At 35.2% G+C, this 27,852-nt stretch overlaps 1 protein-coding gene and 1 long non-coding RNA gene across 2 annotated transcripts in view; both read right to left on the reverse strand.

The window, feature by feature from the left end:
• Positions 1–3,357, reverse strand: part of LOC127871819 (uncharacterized) — a 31,532-nt gene extending 28,175 nt beyond the window's left edge. The window contains exons 1-3 of the mRNA XM_052415029.1: positions 3,231–3,357; positions 405–614; positions 1–138 (exon numbers count right to left, since the gene is read on the reverse strand). The exon at positions 1–138 is cut by the window's left edge and continues 36 nt beyond it. Of these exons, the coding sequence (XP_052270989.1) occupies positions 1–138; positions 405–614; positions 3,231–3,288 (406 nt within the window). The 5' untranslated portion in view covers positions 3,289–3,357. The remainder of the gene's footprint in view (positions 139–404; positions 615–3,230) is intronic.
• Positions 3,358–18,560: 15,203 nt separating this feature from the next.
• On the reverse strand, positions 18,561–25,992 carry LOC127871879 (uncharacterized). Its single transcript, XR_008045593.1, has 4 exons — positions 25,899–25,992; positions 23,600–23,672; positions 21,773–21,842; positions 18,561–19,277 (listed from the first exon to the last, which is right to left on the reverse strand). It is a non-coding gene; the product is annotated as an uncharacterized LOC127871879 (long non-coding RNA).
• Positions 25,993–27,852: the final 1,860 nt, after the last annotated feature.

Below are 27,852 nucleotides of genomic sequence, written 5' to 3' on the forward strand. Positions count from 1 at the left end.
GGTAGTATTGCAAATCGTTTCCTGAACACATCCTGATTTTGACCACAGCTTTCCCTTCGCATGAAGCAGTTCCATCAAATACGCATACAATAGCAGAGACTTCCGTGTTATTTAGATGGGAAATGTCGGGATGTTTATCTGAATAAAAATATATCGATATTACAACCTTAATGGTTTACGGAAACGTAAAGTGCTTCAAATGGTAAGAGTTTAAACATTTATATCATTTTCTACAGGAAGTGCTTTTCTATACTAACCGCTTTGGCGTTTTTTTCAGTATTCTGCATTCATGTATTACATTATTTTAAAAGCATAATAAAACAAATGTGCAGTGAAAAAATCTTCTTAATAAAAATAATACTTATTGGTTTGTTTATTCCATTTATATGAAAATTGACAATTACCTTGTAAATAAATTGGGAAAAACGTTCCACACATTCCAAAATCCCATTGAATAGTATTGTCCGCCAGTCGGTACGTTCGTCCATTGTATAAAGTGCTGTACCAACCGGTCGAAAGACTGAAGTCATTGACTGGAGATGCGCCATTAAACGAGTTATTAAACCATCGCTCATTTATTTGATGAAGTTTCTTTATATTGGTGCACGCAAAACCTGCAAGATTAATTGCGTTTTGGTTTATCGATCTCGGAGCGGCAAAAATGCATTTTATACATATACAACTATATTTTAGCCATTTATGTCTAAGTAACAACACGTTTCTGTTTACGTTTGAACAATATAATACTTCTTTTTGAAATGATAAACAACTGTTATTACCATCATACTTAGATATGTTAGATAGGAGCCTTATTCACAAACAGTGATAAAGAGATCCTATACGTATTGTTTTAAATCAACAAGCCTAATTTACGGGTTCAACTGCTCAAACAGGAAATTAATCTTACAACAATATGAGAGTCTTTATTTAAGGATGGTTTCCATTTATTTAATCCAGCACAAAAGCAAAACAATAAACAAAAAACAAGCCCAAAAGAAACGGCGGTAACCGCTGTGGAATGATATCTGCTATTCAGACCATTTAAACCTGAGACAAACCATAAATAAGTATTGTGTCAGACTTAGACTTCTTAATAAAAAGTTTAAAACCGGTTCTGGTGCTCCAAACCTTACATATTGCCCCTTGACAGATACAGACATACGCAGCAAATTACACAAAACAAGAGCTGTCGGAAGACATCGCAGTAGACCTTTCTCATTTCTTACAGAATGTCTTGCCTTGTCTCGAAACACAACTTGTGTATAGTTGGTAAAATGATTATGAAGATATTTATAATGTTTATATTTCAAAAGTATCCCACCAAAACCTTGACTTCGAGCGAATAACATTGTTATATTTTACTATTCGTGACCTTGACCTATGGCGCCAAATACGTAACGAAAATTAACGTCGTTGCATATCAAATTTTATAAATTTCCATATAAATTGGAAACCATTTTGTCTACTCTGAGTAACAGTGATATTTACCTTCATAGCATCAACCCCATGTGAAAATTGCATTGCAATTGCTCAGTTTGTTTTCAGGTTATTGAGTCGAAATAATAATTCAATATCTACTAACACTTACTAACACTTACCTTGACATTGACTCCACACAGCCTTTATTTAATCACATGCTATATATATATATATATATATATATATATATATATATATATATATATATATATATATATATATATATATATATATATATATATATATATATATACAAGAAGTTTCAAAACAGTAGCTCGGTGTGTGATTGGATTATTCACCGGAAACTGTTTTTCCATATCTAGTTACAGAAACTTCAATTTCAAATGTAGCTTTAAAGAAACGTATTGATATGTAGTTACACAATAGCTCAATTGATTCTCTAATTACAAAACGGACTCCATGTTTTCTGTTTAATGACAGTGACCTTGACCGCATGCATGTCGAGTTCAATCCAGGCGAAATCTGGATATAAGGTATTTATATACAATTGTATAAAGTTTCACTACAAAAGCCAATTGTATGATTGAGAATTTAGCAGTAACAAATGTTATATACTTATTAAACTACACACACCTTGACTCCACCCACCACAAATGCAATCGGAAGCTAGGTCAGGATACGAGTTTTGTTTTATTAAGTTTCATTAAAATAACTCAATTTGTTATCGAGAATTTAAGTGGAATCTATTTTGGCTCTATGTAGTTAAGACACAATGTCCTTAACCCCACCCATGCTTCACGCGATATGAAAGTATCGATACAAGTTATCTACATATGCAGTGTTTGCTGAAAATATTAAGTACAATTTCAAAGTGTAAAACGGTCCTTCATTATTTCAAAGTTTTAGTTTGACAGAAATTCAAAACCTGGCCTATGAAGTAAGTTTAAAACGATGAAGAAATATTAAAAGTGTTAACGATATTCTTAAATTCGTTCCTGAACAATTTTAGCGTACCGATAACTTGAGCATGTCTGTTTTGTATATAAGCACATTTTTAAGTCTCAAAAAACATTACCGAACTTAACATATGAGATCAGTTTAAAATAGAGTATACATGTTTGAGGTCTTAATGACATCCCTTAAGCCGTTCGGGAGAAGCCAGCTTACACAAAAAGTAGAACATGCATATAGTGTGCATACTTAATTTTTAATAGCCCATTATTTTTGACGATTTTCATACAAGAGTTACCAAAATTGGTATTTGAGGTCATTTCAATACGGGGGATATATGTTTAAGGTTTGAATGAAGTACCTCAAGCCATTCCAGACAAAAAACGTAACCTATCTCAGACGCCGAAGCCGAGGTCGGGGCGATTAAAATAATTTGCTTCGGATAGTGAAGCGTAAAAGAAAACAAGAAAAATATATTTCCGTTCCACTTAATTCAACCGATGTTATAAGAATAAAACAATTAACGCCTCTATCATTCGGCGTATAACGCCGTTTGAAAATATAATATCAAGTATTACCGTGATGTTAAAAAATAATAAATACAACAGAACAAATCCAAATTATTTCATTAATTTTTTTTCTAAAGTTTGTTTATTTCGACTGATGACAAATTTTGGATAAACCTCTAGTTTAATTCAAATTATGTTTAATTATTTAGTTCCAGTCAAATATTAGTATCTTAATTATGAAGAAACGGGAAATAATGTTAAATTGATTATTTTCATAAATCGGTTGAGTTCAATATTCATTTCCATACATAAAATTAAGATTAAAATTACCTTTAGTTGTACAAACTGCCAATACCAACAGATGTAGTATTTTGTGCAATAAACACATTTTAAAAAATATGTTTCCTTTAATCCATGTACTACCACTCGTTTTTCTGAAGTTAAGTTTGTATGATTGTTTGACACTGAATAAGGCATTGAGCGCCAATAGCCAATCAATGGTGCGCGACAATAGCACAATACTTCCGCCTTTAAAACTTACAAAGCTCGTATTTCATTACAGATGACGCATGTAAATTCCTTCTTATAAAATATACACCGTTCAATCGACTAACGCAAATTCTGTGGTTCATCCATCGGCTGAGGTACTGTATACATGTCGCTTAAAAGGGAAGTGTAGGTATTTCCCTATTCCTCATATTTATGCCCCCCTTCGAAGAAGAGCGGGTATATTGCTTTGCACATGTCGGTCTGTCGGTCTGTCGGTCTGTCGGTCCGTCCACCAGGTAGTTTCCGGATGATAACTCAAGAACGCTTGGGCCTAGGATCATGAAACTTCATAGGTACATTGATCATGACTCGCAGATGACCCCTGTTGATTTTGAGGTCACTAGGTCAAAGGTCAAGGTCACGGTGACCCGAAATAGTAAAATTGTTTTCTGGATGATAACTCAAGAACGCTTAGGCCTAGGATCATGAAACTTGATAGGTAGATTGATCATGACTCGCAGATAACCCCTATTGATTTTCAGGTCACTAGGTTGAAGGTCAAGGTCACAGTGACCCGAAATAGTAAAATGGTGTCCGGATGATAACTCAATAACGCTTAGGCCTAGGATCATGGAACTTGATAGGTAGATTGATCATGACTTGCAGATGACCCACATCAATTTTCAAGTCACTAGGTCAAAGGTCAAGGTCACAGTAACCCGAAATAGTAAAATGGTTTCCGGATATTAACTCAAGAACGCTTATGCCTAGGATCATGAAACTTCGTAGGTAAATTGATAATGGCTGACAGATGACCCCTATTGATTTTCAGGTCACTAGGTCAAAGGTCAAGGTCGCGGTGACCCGAAATAGTAAAATGGTTTCCGGATGATAACTCAAGAACGCTTATGCCTAGGATCATGAAACTTGATAGGTACATTGATCATGATTCGCAGATGACCCCTATTGATTTTCAGGTCACTAGATCAAAGGTCAAGGTCACAGTGACCCGAAATAGTAAAATATTTTCCGGATGATAACTCAAAAACGCTTATGCCTAGGATCATGAAACTTGATAGGTACATTGATCATGATTCGCAGATGACCCCTATTGATTTTCAGGTCACTAGATCAAAGGTCAAGGTCACAGTGACCCGAAATAGTAAAATATTTTCCGGATGATAACTCAAAAACGCTTATGGCTAGGATCATGAAACTTGATAGGTAGATTGATCATGACTCGCAGTTGACCCCTATTGATTTTCAGGTCACTATATCAAAGGTTAAGGTCACCGTGACCTGAAATAGTAAAATGGTTTACGGATGATAACTCAAGAACGCTAATGGCTACGATCATGAAACTTCATAGGTAAATTGATCATGACTCGCAAATGACCCCTATTGATTTTGAACTGACTAGGTCAAAGGTCAAGGTCATGGTGACCCGAAATAGTAAACTGTTTTGCGGATGATAACTCAAGAACGCTTATGCCTAGGATCATGAAACTTCATAGATACATTGATCATAACTCGCAGATGACCCCTATCTATTTTGAGGTCATAAGGTCAAAGGTCAAGTTCACGGTGACCCGAAATAGTAAAATGGTTTCCGGATGATAACTGAAGAACGCTTATTCCTAGGATCATGAAACTTGATAGGTAGATTGATCATGACTCGCAGATGACCCCTATTGATTTTCAGGTCACTAGGTCAAAGGTTTAGGTCACGGTGACCCGAAATAATAAAATGGTTTCCGGATGACAACTCAAGAACGCTTATGGCTAGGATCATGAAACTTGATAGGTAGATTGATCATGACTGGCAGATGACCCCTATTGATTTTCAGGTCACTAGGTCAAAGGTCAAGGTCACAGTGACAAAAAACATATTCACACAATGGCTGTCACTACAACGGAGAGCCCATATGGGGGGCATGCATGTTTTACAAACAGCCCTTGTTTACCTATTGACGTATGCAGGTTTGCGTGTGTTCTTTGAGAGCTTAATTAAGAAGGACTATGTGAACGTAATCCCTACCTTCCTAGCTGCTTATTTATAAAGAAATTCGTTAGAATGAGGTCAAAAATCAAACACAATTCACCACTCTCTCTGTCAAATTATACAGTTAGATAAAAGATAAATATGAACAACATTTTATTGAAATATTTAATCATTTGTCTTCGGTTATTCCAAATTACAGTATCCCACATGAACACACAACATTTTATCAACGTTTCAATTCTAGTGGGGTTTGAAAAACGGCTCAAGATAACGGCCGTGGCTACTTATTAGGTGGTCATGACATCGGCTGCGAAAATTAAATTATGCTCAAGCCATCGGCTGAGGAAATGAACATTGGCACGATGAGATGTGGACGTTACTCATTGACCGTATTCGATAGAACTATCAGATATTTTGATCACAAAAACAGTTTTAAGATTCTCATTCGTATTTTGAAATAAAATGGGATGGGTGAGTGGATTTCTTTTTAAATAATTCATACTTTGACATTACTGAAACAAGTCATTTACACGTAATATGTCTCCACATCATTTAGAGTACACTTGACTCTCCCTATGCCGAAGACGGATATATCGAAGTAATGGAAACTTCGAACATATAAGTTCATTCCCTTCTCAAATTTGAGATACAAGGTTTTATTTAATTGAAACGCATGAACGCATTTACAAACTTTAAGACAGCTACATGAAGATTGAAAGTAATGTTGGAATCTCCTACTGGAGGAGAACTTTCAGCATCGTTTTTCACCTGTATCTAGTTATAACTAGTCAGAAATGTACGTCTTATAAATCGGCTTACTCGAATATATTTTATCTCGAAATAATTTGTATGGTTTATGAACTTCGACATTTCGAGATTTCACTGTACTTCGAAGGATATTGTCAAATGTGTTTGGCATGCGTTGTACTATATGATTTCCTTCTATCCTTTTGTTTAAATAGCGATAATTATGGCAAAACTCTTATAACGAGCTAGCTTTCGATCTATATCGGTTGCGGCCTTCATTCCAAGATTATACTATTTGGAATCTAAGGACCATGGATAATTCATATGTGATATGTCGCGGTACGACTGAAAATAGTTGAAACTGTACAGAATTCACACATCAAAATAAATTAACAAGTTGAACGTTTAATTATCGCGCAGATACGGAGTCCGGATAGTGCCGTCTATAATTTCGCTCTTCTTTCTACAAGGGCGACACACGACACACGAAGCGATACACGATATTTTGCGCGACACACGAAGCGACACACGATATTTTGCGCGATACTCAAAACGACACAGTATAATTTGCGCGACACACGAAGCGATAAAACGATATTTTTCACGTGCGCGATACACGAAGCGACGCGCGAGAATGTACCACGAAATATCGCCCTTGTGTAGGTAGCCCAAAAGGCAATTAGAATTTGACAGAGAGAGTGGTGAATTTTGTTTGATTTTTGACCACATTCTAACGGATTTCTTTAAAAGTAAGCAGCTAGGAAGGTAGGGATTACGTTAACAAAGTCCTTCTTACTTAGGCTCTCACAGAACACAAACGCAAACCTGCATAATTCAATAGGTAAAATATGAGGAATAGGGAAATACCTACTCTCCCCTTTTAAGCGACATGTATACAGTACTTCAGCCGATGGATGAACCACAGACGTTGCGTTAGTCGATTGAACGGTGTGAAATATGGCATACCCATAAACTTCAATATAATCACTATACATGTTCTGAAAGATAAGGCCATTTGTTTAAAATAACTTTTTTTTTTAAATAAAATTGTATGCTATGTCCATCGAATTGTTTACATTAGAAACAAGAATTGTGTTTGGCAGAAACACTATGCCCTCCTACTGCGCCACTTTGATTAATTTTTATTTTTTATCATTTGGCAGGTTCAGATGATTATCTCCCTTTAAAGCTTATTTCTTCCCTTGGATTTGTTTTTTGACCTTTGACCTTTAAAGATGACCTTGACCTTTCACCACTCAAAATGTGCAGCTCAATGAGATACACATGCATGCCAAATATGAAGTTGCTATCTTCAATATTTCAAAAGTAATGGCAAAATGTTAAAGTTTGACGCAAACACACAAACTAACAAACAAACCAACAGGCAGAGCAAAAACAATATGTACCCCACTATAGTGGAGGACATAAAAATCTTACACCCTATAGCCAGCATGTTCTCCTCGTTGTTATTGAACATGAATATATGAGTTTAGACATTAAAACAACAAAGGGTTGCAAAGAAATGAGGTTATCCTTTTTATTTTCATATATACCATCAATTTGATACCAACAGATATCATTTAAACTGTATTTTAAAAATTATGTGCATCATGCAACCTACCATGAGTGCTTATTATGAAACTGTCTGTACGAAGTAGTGGGTATGATTCCGAGAGGACAAGATGCGGAATATCACGTTATATTGGAATTCTACCGTGACATCTGGCGGAATGAGCTGTATGCCCAGAACTTCAATCATTTCCATGCATACTTTAACGAGGTTTTCCGGACGTAAAACAAAGACGGGCGTATAGTTTTAGTTAGAATTTGTATAAAGATTTACGGACTGAATTGCACCTTGTTTGCTTTTCTGGACCAGAATGTCTTAATTATAAAATGTTTGTGAAGCCACGATACGGAAACGTTTGTGAAAAGCTGAATAAAAAATGAATTGTGAACGTATCATTTTGAATGAAATTTTTTTTGGCATAACTTTTTAAAAATTCGATATTTACGGCATGATTTGATTTGAAGTTGTGTTAAAATTTTAAAACGGTGCCTAAATCAGACAAATAATTAAATTACATTTGATTTATCACTGTCTTAAGAATTTCTACTGATTTCCTACCTTTGCCTGCAGCTTTTTGTATAAAAAATGGTGCTAACTGCATTTATACAATGTATACAATTGGAAATCTACATTAAACAAAGTCTGAATGATGACAAAGTATTACAGAGTTATTAACGCTTATTTTTAATTCACCTTTAATTCATTTTACTGTGTGGAAGTTTTAATCTTTATGACAATTATTATTTCATTTGTACAATAATGAATCAAAGGTTTCATGCCTAACAAGATTTTGTTGTTTTCATCATTATACAGGTTTCCTTTAACGTAACACACAATACATGTACTATTTAACTATTTCGTTTAACCAACAATATATATACATATTATCTGCATATAAAAATTTTAAAGAAACCTACAGTAGATGAACAGTTCGAAACACATTTCCCCAGTCTCCAACAACATGAACTTATGCATAAACATGCCAGTTTTTACCAAAATTCGGCTAAACACTGATCAACAGCTAACCTGGCATTGTGCTATTCTGCAGACAGTCGTGTACACATGTACCTGATTATAAACCATCTGCTTATCAGGCTTTCAGATTGGTAATGCACGGGCAATCGTCAGTTGGAATTCGAAAACAATAGTATTTAAACAACTGCCTTTGACATAAAGTGTAGATATAAAGCAACATTAGTACTAAAAATTGTAGTGCAGAAAAAGTCTTCAATTTCTGACAGTCATGGAGTATTTTGTGAAATTAAAATGTGTATTTTATACAATGAGGCAATCAACAACAGGTTTGATGCAAAAAAAGGTTAAAACCGGCTGATTACAGTGATTGCCTCTCATGCTTCAGCAAATGTCTGTGTTCTGATACTGCAGAACATAATAACGGATTTGTCTTTTGTGATCGCCTTTTTCCGTCGCCTATCGTCCGTCGTCAACTTTACCTTGTAAACACTCTGGGGGCCACAACCTTCTGTGGTTGTGTTAAAAACTGGACCACTTTAGTTCAAAAACTATGTTGAATGGGTCAAATCAAAGAAAAAACTTGTTAACATTCTTGAAGTCATATGAATAGTCTAATATATATAAAACTTGGTCACAACAATTTCTTAATGATATCTTGGCTAAGTGTGATTAAAGTTCTGGTTCGTTGACAAACAATGTCGCCATAGGGCGGAGTAGTTTTTTCTTATAAGGCTATAGTAAAACCTTGTTAACAGTTTAAAAGTAATATTTATAGTCCAATATTCATGAAACTTGGGTAGAACATTTTTTTGTTATGCCATTTCTATGCCGAGTTCGAAAATGGTTCTGGTTCGTTGAAAATCATGGTTGCAAGGGTGCTGCAGTTTTTCTTCTGTAGCTATAGTAAAACCTTGTTAACACTCAATAAGTCACATGTACTGTCTACTCTTCACGAAACCTGGTCAGATAATGTGATACATAATGATATCTCTGCTGATTCTAAAATGTTCCCGTGTCGATTAAAGAACGTGGACGACAGAGGACGGGGAAGATGTCCTTGTATGACAATAGTAAAGCCTTGTTAACACTCTAGAAGTCACATTTTAAGTCTAGTCTTCATGAAACGTGGTCAGAGTTCGAAAATGGTTTCGATCTGTTGAAAAATATCCGAAAGTTCTCCTTGTTAACTATTTTGTAACCAAATTAACTCTCTTGAAATAATATTGTTTGTCCAATCTTCTTAAACTTACCCTGAATGATTATTTTATTGATATTTCAATGAATTCAAAAATGGTTCTGGTCTCTTGAAAAATATGGATGTCGGGGATGTATTATTCAAGTTAGCTTGTTATTTCGGCTTAAGTATAACCTTTTAACGCATGTTGAAGTTTATCCTTTCTGTGGCCATCACAACCATTAAATAAGCACAATAGTATGATGTTACGAGGGTGATGGTTCACAATGTTGCTGATGTTGATATTGCTGCTGCTACTGATGATGATGGTAATGATGATAATGTTGATAATGATGATGATGATGATGAGGAGGAGGATGCATCTTAGTTTTTCCCCATGCCCTTTTTGAGAGCGCGTGGCGGCTTTTGCCTTTGAAAAGGGCAAAGTGGCGCTTCGGAAATGCGGCGTGGCAAAGCGCCACTTTGCCCTTTTCAAATACAAAAGCCGCCACGCGCCCTTTTTGATAACATCTCCATTGCCTCTTTAAGTCTCCTGACCAAACTTCTCGGCCGAATAGTATCAGAGTAAGGCCCAAAGCATCGAAGATGCGCGCGGTTGTTAATTAGTTATGCGTGAATAACACCGTGTCAATATCAGTCGATAACTTCATTTACTTCGTGGCGTTATTATACTAAGCACACTAGTCGGTCCGTGATGTATACTCCTCAAACATAAAGTCGTGGACAGTTACTTTGAAGACTTATGATGAAAAGCGAGTATCCTCGTGGAAATTTTGCAGTTCATGCATAATACAGTAATATATTTCTACACGTAATTTAATTTCAACTATAGCAAGCTGTATCTTAATTTATATTGGTGATCTTTTAGATATGTAATTATTGAGGCAATTATTGTACCGTATACTAATAAAACAAAATGTGAATCGCGAATTAATTAGGGCATATGCGAATTTGCATTTTGCGTTGCTATGCGCACCTGTCGCTAATATCATTTTAAAAAGATGGCGGACAATACAGAAAAGAGATTTTGACTCGGCAAAAGTTACAAATAACACTCGAATTAACGATGAACTTCATACAGTTAGTATTGAATTATTGACATGCCTGTGATAATTAACGAGGAATAAAACGTTTAAAATACAAACAAAATATTATCTAGTAATCTGTAGAGTAGATTTCACGGAAACGTGTGTTGGCACATTGGCGTTCAGTTTACTCGCAAAGTTAAAATATCTGAGATGATTATCGTTAGAATTGGATAAGACAAACATTGTTTCATTTATATGTTAGCGGTTTGTCTATAATCAGACTCATATCATTATGCATATATTGCATTATTATGTTTGTCATACTGAACAGTTTACTGAAACAGCATATAACTTAAATGGAAGACATTGCAATGTAAATAAAAGAATATTAATTTAAGTATGTTAAAACATCAATTACACGTCGGTGTGCTTGCTTAAGTTGTTATGTTTTTCCACAACTGCGAAAAATGAGATTAAATGTACCCCCCAAATCCAGGTTTTCGCGGAACGTTTTGCCCTTTTTGCCTAACAGCGCGTTAAAATTCCCGTTTTAAATGTGCTACGCCATGCCTCTTGGTAACGCATGCGCAATTAATTTCCTTCTATATTACATATAAAATAGTTGAAGATCGATATCAAATTTTACCATGATCAAGCTTATACCCACTATATCATCAAACATCATTTGAAAGATAAATGCATATTATTTAAAAAAAAATGCATGTCATTAAATTCTATTCGTTGTAACTCATAATATTTGCCTTAGAATAAGCACATCGGTTTTGACACCTGTGGAGGTGGCCATTATGGGCTCAAATAGTATGAACTTCTTTCAAAACCGGGAACCATCAACAGAAAAAGTAGAGCACAAAAAATTGCTTTTTTTCTTATTGCTTACATATATACCTTCGATACCAAAACACACCATTAGCAATGTATTTTACAAATCCTAGGCAGCATGCACTTTACAATGTGTGCTCAGTGTCAAGTTGACTGCATGTAACCTTGCAAACAGGAGTTCCGGTTTGGGGTAAGTGACCGCTTTGCCCAGCTGGGAAAAAGACTAAATGAGGATGATGTAGATGACGACGACTACGACGAAGGCGATGATGATGATTGGGGTCGTTGATGACGATGATGTTTATTATCATCATCATCAGCAGCAGCATCATCATCATCATCATGATTACACAAACAACTGCGCAAATTTCTAATGAGATCGCAGTGCTCAAATGAATTATTGCCATTAATAACTATTATTATTTTTATTTTTGCAGAGTGGTACAATCAGTAAAGAAACAAGAATTGCTACATATTAATCTTATTGCTGCTTATTAATACATTGCATGCCCAACATACAAAGATATTAGAAAAATATATTTAAGTTATATAATCAAATATGGCCAACATTAAACAAGGTTGATATGTAAATGAGAACATAAAATAAATAAAAAAGATATAATTAATATTTCGAAATTTATATATAATGCGAATTGTTTAAGGAACAATTTAAGAACATATTAAAGCGGGTATATACGATTTTGTCAAATATTTATGAATTTATATAAACTGTGTAAAAAAACTTATTATATATATATTTCAATATAAATTAAAATAAAAGTTAAGAAGAACATGTGTCGAAAAATGCGAAATAAGCCAGATATTTAATTCTGAAATTGAAAACGGCTGTACAGCCGAATTCGCCAGCATGTATACCATACATGTACGATGTGCATCTAAACTTACGAGGGGTGTTCCAGAAGTTTGTGGATTATCGCTATAACTTTCATTTGGTAACATAAATGGACAAACAAATAGCATGCTAAGAATATTTCGTCCTTTCCAAATCTACTCTCCAAATATCATGGAAATACATAAAACAATAAATATATATCAGAGATTTAAACATGTGCACAATGCGCACACCGACGCACGTGTAACGTTTCTGTTCAACGTCAATGACGTTATGAAGTTAACAACTGTCAAATCTTTTCCACATAATCACCTCCAACGCGAATGCACTTTATGTGTCGGGAAATCCACTTGTCAAAAATGTCTCTATACCAGTCAGCGTCAAAAGACGACACGATTCGCTTTGCTGCAATGCAACTGAAAGTTCCTGTTTACTTGCAAAGCGAATACCGCGCAACTGTGATTTAACTTCCGGGAAGACGCGGAAGTCCATAGGGGCCAAATCCGGGCTGTAAGGAGGACTTAGGCGCTGTAACGTGAAATTTGCCGTAAATTCTGTTTATCAACGACATTTAAACCAAATTTAAATTCGCGTAACGCTCATATTTATAATAAAATACACGCGTGCGCCGCATGTCGTTACTGAGGTCTCTATGGCAACGCGTTTCAAACGCGCTTTATGGATTTCATGCATTTTTAGCTTATATATAAAATCCGTGATAATTGGTTTGTATAATATGTAACTTTCATTGACTTTTACCAGCAAACTAATAAGTTATAGCGAAAATTCACGAACTTCTGGAACACCCCTCGTAGTTTAACGGTTTATAATACAGAGAAGAATGCTTCGGTTATTGTAGGAAAATATGTACGTCACTATCGGCTCGGGGCGCTAATTTGTCTTTGCTGCATTTTATGAAATTCGGCTTCAATGTATAATTTTTCTTGCCTATTTTGTGTTATTGTAACATATTTTATCAATATATTACAATTAAACACATATAAAAAATCGTATATACCCGCTTTAATTGATCTAAGTAAACTATTTTTCTGATATTTTGATTTATATGAGTGTATCATTTATCTCATTATTGTATTAATTTGCAGCTGTCATTATAGATGTTAAAAGAACAAATCATGTGTTATGAATCAATAAAATCTTTGTTTACTTGATCCATTACTTAAATTTCATATTTATTGACACCCATGTCACCAGACTTGTTGTTTTTTTTTTGCATTTGGTTAAAAGGCAATTGTTATGCTTAAAAGCGAATGAAGGTAAAAATGCCAGAGGTAAGAATGCCAGAGGTAAAAATGCCAGAGGTAATAATGCAAGATGTTATATAGTAAAATAGAGTTTTGAGCAATATTTTTTAAGGATATTTAGTATTGTAGGAATTACATTCTTTGCTTACGTTACGGGAACATTTTTTTAATGGAACACGTTATATTTATTCTACTTGTCTCACTTATAAATTCAGACTGTAATTTTGCTGTTTTGTGCTTTATGCATTATGTTTATTGGTTGGGATTTTTTGTTTCTTTGATAAATCGTTCATTAAAGAAAACGTGTTAAATTCCTTTTAAAAGCTATTGGATTTTTATTGTTGTAATGAAATCTTTGGATTTTTGAGGACAATAAATTGTTAAAGCAATGTGACAAACAAGCAGGGTTTTGATGGGGATATTATGTTTACATTAAAATGTACTATTAAATGAGACCAGACAATACGTATTGATACGTCTTGCTAGTTTCTGTATTAAAGCATTTAAACTTAGGGCCGATAATACTAGAGTATTTTATTTTTGATTTGAATGACTGTCCAACCATCTAACCCAAGAACCCCCCCCCCCATTTTTTTTTTCTTTTTTGAAAGAAATGACCATACACCCAGTATATCCTGGCATTTAGATGTAATAAGGATGTATTAAATTATATTATTTAAAAAAGTATTCATTTTGCTCATTACACATTGTAAGATACTTTAATCAGGATAATCAGGATATCAGTGGCTTTCACACTGTGGTCCTTAGTATAATGCTGAGCATCTAGGTTTAGAAGTATTGAATTTGTGTACATAACTAGAACAATTCAGAATTTCATTATTTTATTAAGCACTAAAAACATTTCACCAAAAGGTATTATATTACTCACTGTATATGCATTTAATACAAGCCACTCACCATTATAAAACTAAGAAATGCTTGATCACATGCTTTTATTGTTTAATTACACATAGTTTATTATTTAACAATTTTATACTGTCCTATAAGCAACTTCTTCAGATGGTTAAGCACAAGAAAATCATATAATATTCACATGATATAATTGTTAACACATTTTGGTCCAATAAGTCTGGCAATCCATTATAAAACATACAGGCTTTGGCGGAAGTTAACATCCTACCACAAGCATGGTTGTTTATCATGAAGCATTAAAGGCTGTTTGATGTCCATTCAATGGCAATTGATAAATTATTTGTTTGCAAAATCCCCAAATTTGTTTTCTGCTACAGCATGATTATAAATTGTTGATAAAATTAAAAATGACAATAAGGATAATATTTATCTTGAGGTGCTTATGAAGATTACCCTGTTACAGCTAATGACATGTAATATGTTAATTCATTACATTTAAATGATTCAGACACGTTATTATGTCTCAATCCAGCATTGCTATAATTACATTTATGTACACAGATTCTTGAAGGCGGGTGAGAATTCCAATCGCTGGAAATGGTGCTCATCAACTATGCGTACAAGCAAGTGTTTAAAATAAAAAGCTCTAACACGTGGTAATAAACTGTCCATGAATTTTTTGTTGTATGGTACATCAACAATCATCTGATCACTTTCTGTCCAAACTAGAAATTTGCGTAGTTTTAGTGCAGTACATGGTCGTCTGTACATGTATAATAGCCGTTCTTTCCAGTAGGGCTGAGGTACGCTTTTCCAGAGGCATCGAGGCGGACATCATATTTTTCAGACTTAATTAGGTCCTGGACTGGCTTGGTGGGGCATTTTATTTTAAGAATTGTGCAGTCATTTATTAATCCATCAGGGCTTGCTGCTAAATATAGTTCGTCCGAACTTACAACTAAACCCGACTTCCTGACTGTTAGTCCTTGAGTGGTCTCAAACCATCTTCTTGCGATTGGCTCACTTTTTGTTCCATGCCGTGTAGCTGCTGATCCCTTAAAGCGATTGTGAATGTGCCCGGTCACAAACTTCTCCGGATTACCACGGGTGGTCTTGGGTATACTGTTTATACTGCTTGCGGTTAAACGCACTCTACGACTCTACTTTTGTAGCGGATCCGTGGTCTAGTGGTAACACACTGGCTTCACAATCCAGAGATCGCTGGTTCGATCCCCCGCTGCACCTAACCTACTAACTCGTCTTTCGCATGAGACGTTAAACCGAGGTGCAGTGTACTAGGTGCTATACACCGGGCACTAAAAGACCCAGGGTCACCTCTGGAACGGTGTGTCTCCTGTATCTTGCACTATCCCCCGTAACCAACTAACACGTCTTTCTGGGGGCGATGGCCATATGGGAGACAATCCCGGTGCACTCGATAAAAAACAAAAACAAACAAACAGCACTCTACGACTGTCCAGTCACAGTGTGGAGTTCTGTTCTTTAGTCTGTTCTTCCAACAGTTTCACCTGTTCTTTTTTCAAAAGTACATATTTTTGCATAAAGATTGTACATGGGGTGCATGTGGGTATACATGGTTTTGTAGTGTCTGACAGGTCATGGAAGCTGTGTTGAAGCGGGTGTCTAACAGTTTGTTTCCTCTCTGGTGCAGTAACGACCTTCTTAAGCATTGATGAATCACACCGCCATAAAGCGCTGACACTGCACTTGGCCGCAAAGTCAACTAGATCACTGTGGTATAAAAACTGAGGCCGATTTGGAATAGAATCACATTTGATTTTAAGTTGTATGATCATCATTCACTTTTTGCTGGAAATCCTCACCGGCTGTAAGAATCTTCGAGGAACCTCTACCCCACACCTGCCTTCTGTCGGTACATCCCTCTCCAGCGACTCCATATTCCCATGCCATAATAACTGCATACAGCACAGCAGCAATATGGCTGCAAGAACCCCGGCACCTGCTGGGCATGTCATTGTCCAGTCACAATTCCCGCATCCGACACAGCGGCCCAGGATTGGTATTCTGATCTCCCGACACCGGGTTGATTAGGGGAAACAGTTGCCTTCAGAAAGTGTAAATCGCCTTCCTTACAGTGCCGTACATCGTCTAACCATCCACTTTCCACATAGTTCTTGCCATACAGGGCACGGAAGGCTCTCATTTCTTTTCCATCATATGCCTTCTTCAGGATCATGTAGTCTACCAGGTCTTCATACACAAGCCTGGGCCAACCTTGTGGATTGTTGTTGGACCACGCTGCATCATCTGGTGGTATTTGTGTAAAAACAATCAACAGGGTCAAAAAAATATATAAATCAATTATTTATAACTACCCGGTAGATACTTTTAAGTTTTTATTTTTATTCAAACACAGCAAGTAAACAATTATTTCAATTGATTATGCGTAATGAAAAAACCATGTAAGAAAAAACGTTGTTCTGAGTGGCAAGTAATTAAATAATGCAATGGATGAGTATGTACATCCCTATGATCAATACAAATTAAATGATAACCTTTTTTCTAAAGGCGGTATAACCTGAACCAAACTTAATAAAACGTTTCCATCAATTATCGAACACAAAAATTGGAATCCATCTTTTTTCGATGTATGTAAACATCCGTTTTAACAATTCAGTGCTCACGCTGATGCCAGACATTATCGCCAGTGACGATTATTTTATCCAACTGGCTATTATTTCTTAAAATTGTCTAGAAAAAAAGGCGATTATTTTAACCGCATACATCAAAAAACAAATTGCCTCTAAATGTTGTCCGGCGAAACGCGAAACGCCTGCAAATCGGGCAATCAAGCAGGAAAAATCGATAACGAGATAACCTGTGTACACACTCGACCCTGTGTATTGTCATACACGCGTCAATAACTTCTGCGACATTGTGGCCTAGAGCGTTTTTCTCAATCAGTGTCCGACAGCAGTGATATATTTCAGACAAAACGTTTTTAATCTCCCCGTGCTTTACCAATTATCGGTAACTGTTAGATCTTTGTTAATTTTTCGCCAATTATTATTTAATCGTCATGATATTGTCGGCTGGTTTTGTTTTTCACGCCGTTTTTTCTGCAATTAGATTACGTTGAAAATTGCTTGATGAAATAATTATTTAATCGCCATCAACTAATTATCCCCGTAATTACCGCTGTTTGTCGTCAGCTTTAACATAATGATTTCAATTTTAACCAGGTAACCTGGTTTTCCCAATTCAAAGAGACCCGGCATATGCCATGGCCAGCTATTTTAACGAAACACGTGTTTGGAATTCCACTAATGGTGTATTTTAACTCACGCGCTCTGACGTTAATTGATGTAAACATGATAGGCATTGCGAAAGTGTTATTTTTGGAATAAATCATTTACAATTGATATTGGCATCTGCCTACAATATTGCGGCCGATGGGAAACGTCGTATTAAGAGATAAAGTAGTCGAACGATATGCACATTTTAGATTATGCATATTAATATATTATATTATGCATATTTCATGTGCAAAACGCGTATAATTTTTCGGATTACCGTTTTCGGATACTGTATTTTTTTCGTTGATTATGATTTAATTTCGAAGTTCATAATAGCAAAAATAGAATGACAAATACACATGCGGTGATACGGAAGGCGTGGTTTATAATATTACGAGTTGTATTCACCAAAAATTGCAATTGGAAAAACTATTTAAAAAAATAGTATAATTAGTAAGGGCTCTGGGTGGGTTGGGGCCTCTGCCCTTAATTCTTATGTGTATGTAACTGTAGCTGAGATCTGGTTTGTAAAGTCACACCCACAACATTGATTGTATTCTTTATTGTAAAGCCATGATAATATTTTATAACTTAAATCCAATAGATATACATTTAATAAAACATAGATAAAATGAGATTCATTGTTTTTTTCTTTCTTTTTGCCTTCAGTACCGTTTTGCGGAAAAGTCCGCATATGGCTATTATTTTCTGAAGGTCAGAGTGAGCACTGAACATGTTCGTACAGTGCATTTCTAACGAACTGTTCCATTAAGCATTACAGTTGAATTCGTAAACAATATTCTACTAAATTATCGTTTGAAAACCGTTTAAAAATAGCTTTCTTATGTGTCTGGAATCGTCCATATTTGACATTTCTTTTTAAGCACTGTAGAACTCAGCTGTTATCTGTCAAATTCTTCAGTACCGTTTTCTATCGTTGTGTTACGTAATAGCCAATATGGCGGCGCCCATAAAATCGATTCTGGGATTGTCCATACATCCCTCTCCACCCTCACCCCTCCCCCTTTGGATTGAAGTATTGGGATAGGTCCCTTCACCTTTAAAAATGAAAATAGATGAACAGTCTGCTCCCGCTAGACGGTGCTCTTGTTCACATTTTAACTCTTCAACATTGCACAGGGGGACTAAATTTCTCATGTCTGATTTTGACACTTTTTAATGATTATGTTACTGGTGAACAAATGCCTTTCTATTTATGGGGAAATGTTTTTTTTTCAATAAATATCCATGCAGTGTATTTCCTGAAAACAGACATAATTTCATATTTATACATGTACAAATGTTAGTCTATACATTAATGATGAAGACATGTTTTCATTATTGATATATTTTGCAGACACAAATATAATACCAAACCTTGTCATTAGAGTTTTTAAATGGCAAGTTGACAGTATACCACTTGACTATTGCCTCATTTTGAAACAAGGCCATATACTTTGATTCTATGTTATTCATCTAATGTTTGCCCAAGCTTTGTTTTGATCAAGCAGAAAATTGTGATTTGAAGTGCATGAAAAATAACTACAGTGACCCATATGAATACGATACCTGCGTTATTTCAGAAAAAACTTGTACCCGCGCGCTCGTATTCATGTTTGGTGATCAGGTGTTATCCACATAGGCGGATCCAGAAATGATAAAATCACCAAAGTAAAGTAAATTTATTTGATGTTTCATACTTAACTAGATCTAAATCACCTATTTAAACTCGTGTTTCTTCTTTTTCGTACACAACATTTACCACTTATCATAGACAATCGCTAAATGTTTTAACTTTAGACTCTCTGTTGCCGGGTTTATCCGTATTACATATAAGCTTTGCACTTTTTGGCATTATAAGAACGTACTTTGATGAAAGTACATAAGGCGTGACATGCTCGAGAAGTGATTGTCAAAGCCTGCCTCCTGGACCCCTTAGCAGGGCTTGGCCTTGAACCCACCAGGGGCCCCTAAGCGCCCCCTGGACTCCCAGCAAATCTTTCAATATCCCGACCCCCTAAACAGAAATCCTGGATCTGCCTCTGATCCAGATCCCCTCCTTTGGAAAAACTTATTAACACCTTCGGCACATATAAGGCTGACTGATTGAATCAACCAGTGATAGATTCATTAAAATTAATACGAATTTATATGGTTAGTGATTTTGAAAGCTTTGTACCAACAGATAAGTAGGTTTTGTCTCTTAAACTACCTTTTTATATTGTATATATTGCCCTTTTAAGATTTATTCAAATATATGTAGGTATATACACGGTAATTGTATATCTTAAATACTCTGAGACACAAAAATGTAGGTTTGTTAACATCAAACAACCATATCCATATTATCATTATGCATAAAGACTGATATAAGATATTATGGTATAAGATGGTTTGCTTTAAATGTGAATGTAATGTAACAGTCGTGCTAGAGATTGTTTAGTATACTATAACCATCATGATGAACGCTTGGAATGATCATCACATGAATTATGCGCTTTCATAAAAATAGTCCGTTCTGAGCTCAACACAGAGGTGAATGTAACGTAACCGTTGTGAAAGAGATTGTAGATACTTTTGAACTCATTACATAAATTAACTTTAGGTACCTGTTTTTTTTTCAAATTTAGGATAATAAATGTATGCACCTTTTTGAATTGATTTATCATACAATAAATGAATTTCTTTATTTACAAACTGAAAGTCCATGTCCCAAATTTTCATAAATTATGGTAAAGTTTATTATTTTACTTTGTGTAGTAAGTGTGTAGTAAAATGTAACTGTGAAACTGTGATTACTAAACTTGTTAGCCTTATAATGGACTACAGATTCATGAAAAGTTCATAAATAACAAAAATAGTTGTATTAACCTTTTTGGTTTCATTTGGATTTCATGAGCTGTTAATTAACTAACACAATGGTTCATAAAAAAATCATGTAATCATTAACTCTTTTTTGCCATGACTTTGACCAGCCTAGGCTGTCAGTGTTACAAATGGCGGTTAATTGAGTTTTTTGATGTTAGTAATTCATTTTTACAGCATTCTTAAGATGTGCTTTATGTTACGAAAATATTTGGGTATTTTGTTTCGCCTCTACAGGTGCAGATTTGTATAATGTGATATTTGATCATGTACATCCTGATCTAAATATGTCTTAAAGGAGTGGATAAAATTGTGAATACAAATAAGTGTAATTTTATATTAATAATGTAAATTTATACAGTATAGCTGACAATGATGAAACACAATGCAGTATGAATTGGATTAAGTAAGTGGACAGTCTTTAAGTTTATTTTAATTTCCATAATTGGAATGTATAAAATGACTAGGTTTGACTAGGTAAATTAATTTTTTTCCCTGTATTCATCATTTGAGCGATCTTGTACGTATATTGCCACACTAAATTGTCTCACGGCATATCTTGTTCAGGTCTGCAGAAATAATATACTCTGAAGTCAAATGGGTCACATTTTAAGAGCGCAATATGCCATCAGTCATTATACTGTGTCATCAAAGCCTGTAACTATCTATTTCATGTGTTTTGGATTGAAGTCACGTATGCCCGCTTGTTGTAAAACCACCAGTTTTTTTAATGTCATATCCGTCACTTAAACATGGGTAAACATAGTTGAAACTAGCATATCGACTACCGGTATATATCATTGACATTAAAAAATACATTGACTTTTTGATCAACAGGGTAAGAGTGACTAAAATGTTCCTTCAAGTACCAAAAAACGGGGTTAGGACTTACCGTTTCCTGATCTACTTCACCATACGACTGTCCAACGACAACATGGAACTGACCCTCTGGGTGTTTATGTCTGTTGATGCATAAGAACTCATTATGTAATAATTGCTCATAATAAATGTATGCACAATTATTGCATTCGGTTTTTATTAAGTAAATAAATTTCGTATTAACTGAAAGTTAATGAACCAAATATTCATGAACAATGTAATGGTAATGTTCATGATCTTCTACACAGTTAATGAGCTTTTTGGCCTAAGAACTACATATGGTGTACGGAAGAAACCCCCTTCAGAAAAAAAAAACCTTCCAGAAAAACGACATAGCGGAACAAACCCCCTTTCATATTTAGCATACGCGGAATAAACCCCCTCGCTAGTTTTGCATATGCGGAATTAACCCCCTTCCATAGCGCAATTAACCCCCTTCCATAGCGGAACAAACTCCCTTCCATAAAGAAAGAATGTGCGCGTTTTTGTAAAATATTTTGTAAATACGCTAGCTATTCTTACGACACAGGAACAGTAACTCCGATCCTAATAAAAAGACGAATGCTTCGGTTATTGTAGGAAAATATGTACGTAATATCGTCGTCACGATCAACGCGGGGCGCTAATTTGTCGTTGCTGCATTTTATTAAATTCGACTTCAATGTAAAAAAATTCTTGGCTATTTTGTGTATTGTAACATATTTTTATCTATATAGTACAATTTAACTTATATAAAACTCTTTTAATCTCAGTTTAACGAATGCAAGTAAAATTCACACGACCATCTAAACATTGTCAAGTTGTTAACAAACTGCCGGTATACTTCTTTAATCAGGACAAAGCAGTTTGGAAATATATTTAATGAAACAGACGACCGGTACACTCCTTTAATCAGTTGTTCACACCTTCTTTTAAAGTGATATTATGCGCGTTTATCACTGTCGAATTGAGATTCACAGCTTGAATATTTAATGTGTATCATTAACAACTTGTGAACAAAAGGCCGGTACACTTCTTTCATCCAATTTTCGCACATTCATTCAAAGTGATTTTATGCGCTTTTTTCGCTGTTGAATTGAGTTGAAGCTGAAAAGAAAAGAATTAACATGTCAATATCCTGTCACGTAATGTCCCGAAATTATCCGTATAACAAAATTGTGTCTGTGTGTCATATTAATGACTCTGATTAAGATTCACGTCGTACATCGAGTCATTTCGTCAATTGTCAGAACGAAAGTATGGTTTATATTCAAATGCGTTATTTTCTCTTTCCTGGATATTGTTTTGATATGTTGATGCTGCATTTACAAGTATTAGTATATATGAAGTGAAAACACCAAAAAATAAACAACGGTTGCGATACACACTCATAAAGTTTAAAACATAGAATATGCTGCTAGATGCGCATAACACTTTGATAATGGATTTTGGATACCACTTCGGAAGGGGGTTTATTCCGCCTATCTAAAAACTTGAGGGTTTGTTCCGCTATGGCGTTTTTAGGGAAGGGGGTTTCTTCCGCTATGGAAGGAGGTTTGTTCCGTGTATGCAAAATATGAAAGGGGGTTTGTTCCGCTGTGCCGTTTTTAGGGAAGGGGGTTTCTTCCGAAGGGAGTTTATTCCGGTAAAACAGTTCTTTAGTTAGAACAATGCTCTCATGAACCTTTTTTTAAGTCTATTTGGGGTAAAATAATTTTTCATTAACCTGTTATGAAATTCATGACTAGTTCATTAACTTTCACAATGGTTAAGTTAACTGAGTTTTGGATGTTGGTCAATTATCTATATAGAATTGCAAATATTTGTTGTATGGCATGAAGGAAGTCACATATTTTTTTACCCTTCTACAGGTGTAGGTTATAATGAATAATCTGACATTTGATTCAGCACATCCTGCTTCAGCTGTTTCAGTACTAAAATACAGGAAAGTGTAATTTCATATGAATAATGTTAATTTAAGCAGTTTTGCAAACAATTGATTAAATATGGTATGCATTATTAAATTGAAGTAAATGGAATGTCAGGATTTGTATTTAAATTTCTATAATTGCAATTTATCACATGACAAGGTTCCGAAAATGTATTCTTCTCTTTTCTTCTGTATTCATCATTAATCAGCACTCTTCTACAAATATATGACAAACAACATTGTCCCACAGCGTATCTTTTACAGGCACTCAAAAAGTCGAGCGCGCTGTCTTCTGACAGCTCTTGTATTATTTAAGGTGAGTATTTAAACAAGATGAAGTGACATCAGGCCTAGCAACAGAGACAAGGCCTGCCAAGCGCCAAAATATTTTGTGCTCAGCATGATTTACTTCTTCTTTATATAAAATGCTCACTTGATATTATATTGTCCCCTACCGGTGAAACCGGAGGGGACTTATGCTTTGCACTCCGTCTGTCTGTCAGTCTGTCTTTAAAGCCACCCCTCGATGTCAGTCAGTCAGGCCGTCACACTTTTCTGGATCCTGCGATAACTTTAAAAGATCTTGATATTTTTTCATGAAACTTCAAACATGGATAGATGGCAATATGGAGATTATGCACGTCATTTCATTTTGTGCCTATGTCAAAAATTCTGGTTGCTATGGCAACAAATATATAAAAATTAATATTTTTTTTACTCACAATGGTGGAGTTTCACCGGTAGGGGACCATATTGCTTGGCAATCTCTTGTTTATAATAATATTTCATTTTTTGATAAACACCCAGATATATTGAATGATTCTAACATGATCTTGATATCCCAGTTTAGCACTGTGATTTTTTTGCCCCCGGTAGGGTGGCATATAGCATTTGAGCACTCTGTCCATCTGTAAGTCCGTCCGAAAACTTTAATATTGACCACAACTTTTGCAATATTGAAGATAGCAACTTGATATTTGGCATGCCTGTGTATCTCATTGAGCTGCACATTTTGGGTGGTGAAAGGTCAAGGTCAATGTTATCCTTCAAGATAAAAAGTAAAAAATACAATCCAAGGGAAGTAATAAGCTTAAAAGGGAACATCGAGGGGTGGCTTTAAAGAGGGACCCCGGGGCGGCGGTACCTAGTGCGCTCAACGCGCTGGGGAAACCGTCTCGGGGATGAAGACGACGGCTGATGACAAAAAGTGGGCCATAAAGGCGGAGCTGTGTGCTGCAGCGGTGCTGCGTTCAGACATGAATTTGTCTTTTGAGATTGTCTAACTACCAGTGCACATTAAGGTCTCATTGGCCACCGTGCACTGGTCTATTTGGATCTAAATTATTTCTTTGGCGAATACCCGGGAAGCCGGGGTAAATTTGACCTACTTTGGCTCTAAATTAAACTTTCTCCCCTGACAGGTCACAGGGGCAGGTCGGGCTACCATAACCTCGTGAAGAGGCCAGTAGGACCTGTAAATAAACTCTGAAATACACACACACGTGGCATTGTGTTTCTGACAAACACATCTATTGTTGTTTACTACCTGGGAAAAGAGAAAAAACTTGAAAAAAGAAAAAAAAAGATGAAAGAAGGCCTAAAAAGAAGTCTTGTTTCCGGTTACCTGACCGACCCTTATTTTTAACCGCCGACTCAAAAGTTTTTTCAAGAAATTTACGCAACTGAGGAAAGCTCATGCATTTATATGTATGCATTAGCATAATCTGTATAATTAACCAATTTATGCCTAGCGTCTAGAGAAAAAGGCCTGGACCCAGATGAGACGCCGCATGATGTCTAAGATGTTTAAGGGAATTTCTTTAAGACACATTCTAAATATAGAAATAAATAAAAATACTAGACATCCCTAATTTTGGAAATAAATTGAACAAATTTAGAAGGATGGGAGAGTCCACTAGCCATAAATGGGTTAAATTTGTAATCTGAAAACCATTGCCAAGTTGTATTTTTCAAGAAAGCATGCTCAAATTAGACAGCATGGGCTTTAATAGTAGTGCATTTTGACAAACCGAGAGAGCTTTACCTGTATTGCTTCTCCAGTAACGGATTCTTTATCGTTTATTTATTTCATTGTTTTATCTTTATGTCAACTTCAAGGGAGATAATTTCTTTATCTGCTTAACAAAGACAGTTAAATAGTAGACTATTAAATGATACCGTACACCAATTTACTTACTAAGCTTAGTTAATAAATAAATTACCTGCTTACCTGGCGCTTTAACGGTACGTTCCATCCTTTAGCTTAATTTTATCCGATAATTGCTGTCACGAGTTCGTTTTCAGGTGTTCTTTTTTTGCACTCGTTACTCTAAAGCGCGAACGAACAAATCAATTATTCCCGGAACGGGCTATACGCTACTATACTGCCTTTCTATGTTTATGTTTTTGCGGCTGTATTTAAGTTATCTTTTTTTTTCTTAGAATCAAACTGTATGTTTGCCAACATCGGATAAAAATGTACATAATAAAAATAGCTAATGTAAATAAAATGAAAGCTATCCATAAATGTCGGTGTTAATTGCTATTCACAGCAAATGTTATTTTGCTAATATGCCTCCCGACAATATACAGTATAAAATCTGTGTTGTATTGCATTGCTCTGTGTATGTAAATTGTTTATTATGTATAGTGTACATATTATTCAAATATCGCAACTGTGGACTTTTCTCTCTCTCTCTCTCGAAAAATAAACTCAGGTTACACCTGACTACGACTACTAGTGATTGACATTGAATTAAATCTACTTATAAAGCCCAATACCTAAAAAAGACTTCCCATTTTCTGTTTTCATCATTGTCTGCCGGATTCGTCATCTCGATATATAACTATTGTATATATACATGTAAAGACATATCCACTCCCCCCCTCCCAACAAACTAGTTAAAATTGATTGTGTTTGAACACTCCACTTAATAGTTTCCCTTTGTATTGTGTATTATAGTATTGTATTATATGTTTACATTATGCATGCTATAGCTGATCAACTTGAACCGGATAATACTGTTAAAACCTGTTTTTGTCATGTTGCCCTTATTGTATACCTTGTATACTTGGGTGAAAATAAAGAGTTGTTCTGTTCTGTTCTGTTCTGTAAATTAAAAGATAGTAGTTTACACTGTATCTAACACTCAAAGATTTTTGAGAAAGGTCAGTATTGACTTGTGACATTTACAGTAAAAATTGTATACGCCTTCATGTGTAAACTGGTATATTTCGGCAGTTCAAAGAAAATTCAATAGAAAATGGTAACACCTGAAATGACCTGTGATGTTTGGCAAGTGGGGTTATTGTTTATCGCAGTACACAGGTGTTAAGTGTATGATGTACAATGACAGCAAACAATCTGGTCAAAATGGATTTTGATTGTCCAATTAAACAGGAAAGTTGGGTAAAAAAAGGGTAAAATACTAGCTTGACACAGATTTTATCTCAGCAAATTCTCCGATTAAACGTGTTATTTGGGTATTATGCTCGTCTTAGCTGTCTTTGTCTCATTTTTAACTGTAAAGTACATTGTCTTACCCTTAATTTTTATGTGGCCCTATGAAGGTGACCGTTTGGAGACACGTAATTTATTGCCCTTAACATATAAGGGTTTATTACTAAACCCACTTTTAAATATTGTTTTAATGCCACTCTGGGGGGACCTCTCTTTTCCATAGCCCAATCCTGCTTAAGTTCCATACAGACAGGGTCTTATGTTGGAGCATTACGGCTATATTCCCTGTCTGCAAGTGTTCAACATTGAGCCACATACATAAACTGGTACTCATTAATTTTTTTTTTTTTTTTTTTTTTTTTTAACATTTCAATACTCAATTGCAATATTAATATATAATTGAGAGTTACACTCCCTATGTGTTATCATATATTGTCTTTTTTCCTTCCTTCTCATATAATTGCATTTACACAAGCAACTTCACTCTTCATTTGAGAGCTGTTTAATCAGGCTCTGGAAATCCCTATTATTAAATATTCTTAGATATAAACATATCTCTCCTATGATTAGATCTTGTTGTTTGGCGTTCAGTTTAAACTTTAAACATACACATAAAAATGGTACTTGACTATGCATGTAAACATATTGTGGCAATGTTCAACCACTTTGTGATCTGGAAAACCCTCAAATATTATTAATTTATTACACAAACATATAACACAAT

Source organism: Dreissena polymorpha, chromosome 3 (genome assembly GCF_020536995.1).
Source record: "Dreissena polymorpha isolate Duluth1 chromosome 3, UMN_Dpol_1.0, whole genome shotgun sequence".
NCBI classification, from domain to species: Eukaryota; Metazoa; Mollusca; class Bivalvia; order Myida; family Dreissenidae; genus Dreissena; species Dreissena polymorpha.